The sequence below is a fragment of the Herpailurus yagouaroundi genome, unplaced genomic scaffold (assembly GCF_014898765.1).
Source record: "Herpailurus yagouaroundi ecotype Mexico unplaced genomic scaffold, PumYag 67641, whole genome shotgun sequence".
Lineage (NCBI taxonomy): Eukaryota > Metazoa > Chordata > Mammalia > Carnivora > Felidae > Herpailurus > Herpailurus yagouaroundi.
In genome coordinates, this window is record NW_024420442.1 from 3,058,146 (window position 1) to 3,062,084 (window position 3,939).

At 47.3% G+C, this 3,939-nt stretch overlaps 1 protein-coding gene across 2 annotated transcripts in view; it reads right to left on the minus strand.

The window, feature by feature from the left end:
* Window positions 1-1,125: 1,125 nt before the first annotated feature.
* Window positions 1,126-3,939, minus strand: part of SEPTIN6 (septin 6) — a 66,860-nt gene continuing 64,046 nt past the window's right edge. For both annotated transcript variants that reach the window (XM_040468006.1, XM_040468008.1), the window contains one exon: window positions 1,126-2,135. In XM_040468006.1, coding sequence (XP_040323940.1) covers window positions 2,126-2,135 — 10 coding nt within the window. In that variant the 3' untranslated portion in view covers window positions 1,126-2,125. The remainder of the gene's footprint in view (window positions 2,136-3,939) is intronic.

A 3,939-nucleotide genomic window follows, 5' to 3' on the forward strand; every position in this document is an offset into this window, starting at 1 on the left:
TAAACAGGCTACAATGCACAGGGCAGCCCCTAGGACACAGAAGTCTCTGCCCTCAAAAGTCAATAGTGCTGAGGTTGAGAAACCCTAGATTAGAGGAACCTAAAGTACTCCAAGTAAAGGGAAAACTCCATCCTTAATAAGGGCTGTGGCTTATGGAACAAACAGGTCGTTAAGTTACATTAGCTCACGTAGCTTTCACAATCACCAAGCAAGGGAATTACTTATATTCTCCTTTTACAGAGAAGTTTTTAACCCAACTTGCCCCGGAGCACACACGGAGAGCAAGGGTGCTTGGCTCCAGAGCCTGTATTTTTCCACACCTAAGTGCCCGCCCCTGCTCAGTGACGTCATAAGCTAGTTTTTCTCTCTCTCTCTCTCCCTCTCTCCCTCTCTCCCTCTCTCTCTCTCGACTGCCCCCTAGTGTGTGAGCTGCGCAGACGCAGGCCAGTGTCGTTTCCTCCGGTACAGAGAGAGAGGACAGGGACCACGCTAGGGTCTCCCGCATCTGACCAATAGGAAAATGAAGCCGAGGAAAAGAAAACCCTACCTCGACTGCAACCGGAATTGTCGAAAACTGACCGTCCTCCCCTCTTGTCTACTTTAATGCTGGGGACAACAGAAGGCTTCCCTCCCTGGTAGACCCAGGACATAAAGTCCTACTTGCTATCTATAGAATGCTTTTCCAGTCATAAAGAACAGTCATGTTCATGAATTTTCGGGATGCTCACATCACAGGGTTACATGAAAGAAAACATGCGGCGCAGAGTTCTGAATTTGCTTCAGGAATCAAAACTCATCCCAGAATCTTGGGAGGATCTGGCACTTCATTTCCAAGACACCTTTTATCCTGGAGGATAATCAGCTCAATGCAGCAGTTAAATCCACGCTAATGAAGGAAAAGTAGAGGACTTCCTGCCCCACCCCCACCCCCACCCCGCCCCGTGGGAATTTCAGGCCTAAATGGGGAGGAGGGGCACAGCAGGGCCCACCTCCTAAGATTGCACACGGGCTCACCTCCCTGAGCCCCTTAAGTCATCCACTTGGAAGGCAGCCACCCACCCCGCCCAGGGCAAACCGTGGTGGAACGCATCCCTTAAGGATTTAAGATCAGATCACACAGCCATCGAGCATTTCTTTGAATTTTATTGAAAATTGACATGGACATTAGAAAGGTACCAAGCTAAACAGTGCTGGTTTCGGGAGGTTTCTCCTGGCGAATGAAAGCCCCAGAGGGGCAGTGACTGGTCACACTCTTGAGAAAAAAAAAAAAAAAAAAAGGGAACGAAGGAGAAGAAAGGAAAAACAAACAGATTCTGGAAAACATGCAAAGAGGCTCTCTCAGGAGACCCTGGACAGCGGAATGGCGATGGTGGTAGGGCTATACCGGAATAAGCACACTCACATACATGGTATTTTGATGCAAGTTAAACCAATGAATTCAAGGCAGATTTCTCAACATCAAAGCTCTCCTTGCAGAACCCGGGTTGGACGGAACCCTCTCTCAAAACCCCGACTGGCCTTGGAGGGTTGAATGAAGTCATTTTGCTCTAAGTTTAAACCCGCCTCCTGTCTCTCCCTTCCCCACCTGAGCGTTAGTGGATCCACTTCCCCCCTTGCTGGGAGGGGAGGTCTGCAGAAGGTCTGCGAATGCTGAAGAGAGGACTGTCGCGTGGCTTTCTCTTCCGTATTCAAAGATGTTTAATAGTGGCCTTAGACAGTCAACCCATCGAACCGGAGAATTGGCATTTAAAGAGGAAAAACAGAAAACTTGTGAACAGCACATCCACACCCACAGCTGAGGTCTCCGGCCCCAGTCACTTACACTTGGGTGAGTCGTCTGCAGTTGTCTCTCTGAGGTCACATTTGGTCCATTCTCCAGCTCTGAAGGTTCTTTTCCTGCCTTGTTATGTTAGGATATTTCCATTTAAAATACCAAGTCAGGAGAGAGCTTCTTGCCTGGACACAGGGACACATGAACACTTGTGGAGTGTGCAGTGTGTGTGTGCGCGCGCAGTTTGAGGGGAGAGGGGGTTGGTTGGTTTCTGGTTTGAGACAATATGGAACCCTAACTCTTCTATAATGGCAGTCTTCTCCTTTAGACTTAGTGCAGCTGCTGGAGACAAGATTAAAAAAAGCTAGAGAGGGAGAGAGAAAAGAGAAAGAAAACACGAAATTAGCCGAAGAAAAAGGACATCCAAAGTAAGACAAGGCAAGGGGAGTGGGCAGTGCGAGGTAGCAGAGATTATACTTGGAGAAGACAGGTTAGAGATGGGGACACTGATAGACGGCAAACACTGGGAAATCTGCCGAGAAGGTTTTTAAGAACACCACACACCAGTTTAAAGCTTCTTGTTTTAATTAAAAACAGCCACATGTGAATGCCAAATGATTAAAACCAAAACCAAAACCAAAAGTGATCTGCACGTCACGTAGGAAAAGCAAACTTCTCGGCTTAAGAGAAATGAGGGTGTGTGTGTGTGTGCGCGTGTGTGTTTGTGTGTTTGATCGTGATCGTGATCACGTGGGGATTTTCCAGGAAAGCTCGGACCATTCCTAAGGACTGGTTTTGTTTCACCTGAAGTTAACAGAGTATTTTAGGGTACTTAAGAAAAACAATAACCATTGTACTAATTTAATAGCCTTTTCACTGCAGAAGGAAAAAAGAAACCCCTTTCTGTCTGCAGTGAGAAAAGCTACCCAGTAAAATAACTATTTTAACCCTTTTAATCGGCTTTCTAAAGGCCTCATGTTCACTCCCAGGTTAGATTTATTTACCAAACTTCCTTGATTACGAGGATCATCTAGGGCACCTGGTAAACATCCGCAGGCCTGGGCCCCACTCCAGACTTCCAGGAAAGCCGACCAGCCAACAGGCACCGTCAGCAGAAACACTCAGTTCAGGAGCTGGCCTGGTCCGCTGCTTTGCCCGCCCCTACCCACTCCATCCTCAGATGTTTTTCTCTGGGGGGGAAAAAACCCTTCAAAGGCCCTGTAATGCTAACTATTCATTTTCGCCGAACATCAAAAGACCTGGGTCTCCAGGAACCTATAGGAACAGGTTGAATCCAGTTGTGAAACGGATCGGGAGTCAGGACACACTGAATGTCGCCTGGCTTCTGCTGTGAAACAGAACTGGGACATCTGGCAAGTCCCTGGACTTCTCTGGGCCTCAATTGCCCCTACCCGGGAGGGGCGGGCGAAGCGGGTCATTATCTGTTTAATGGACCGAAATTTCTCCCTCGAGGCGAAATTTCTGCCTATTCCCTGAAGTCCTCCCAAAGGCTGGGTGGGCTACTACTTTTGAAGTTTTCGGAACTCCTCAGGTCTCAAGTAGTTAATCCGTAAACAAATGTAAATGAGGGGGCCTCCGATTTGTAATGCAAATAATAACCCAGAATAATGGGGGTCCACTGGTTGTTTAAGTCTGAGGTTCTCGGGAAATAACCGTAAAACCGGACACGGAGACATCAAAGCTGCAAATAAGATGCCTTTCCCATGGAGACTTGACAGCTTTAACGTAGCATCTCTCTGAGCTACTGGCTGAGGATCCACGTTTTTGTGTGTTTTATACTGTTTTGAACCTCCAAGCACGGGGTCTCCAAACATGCTCCACGACGAGACTTTCTAAAGGCCCTTTCTAGTTTCTCAAGAAACTAGCCTATATTTCATACTCGCCTCTGGTCACTAACCAATCAGGGACTCACCAAACAATACACAGCAAAACTGCGCGCTTGTTCTGCCAGCAAGAAAATGTCAAGTGTGTGTGTGTGTGTGTGTGTGTGTGTGTGTTTGTTTTTTCTACTTTTCGCTTCCTACCATGGAAGAGAGGAAACCCCCTCCCCATTCTCAACACTGCAAAAAGCCCGGAAAATTTGGCATAGCCTGGTTTAACTGTGTGTTTTTGAAGAAGAAGGGAAAAAAAGGCGATAAGGAAAAAAA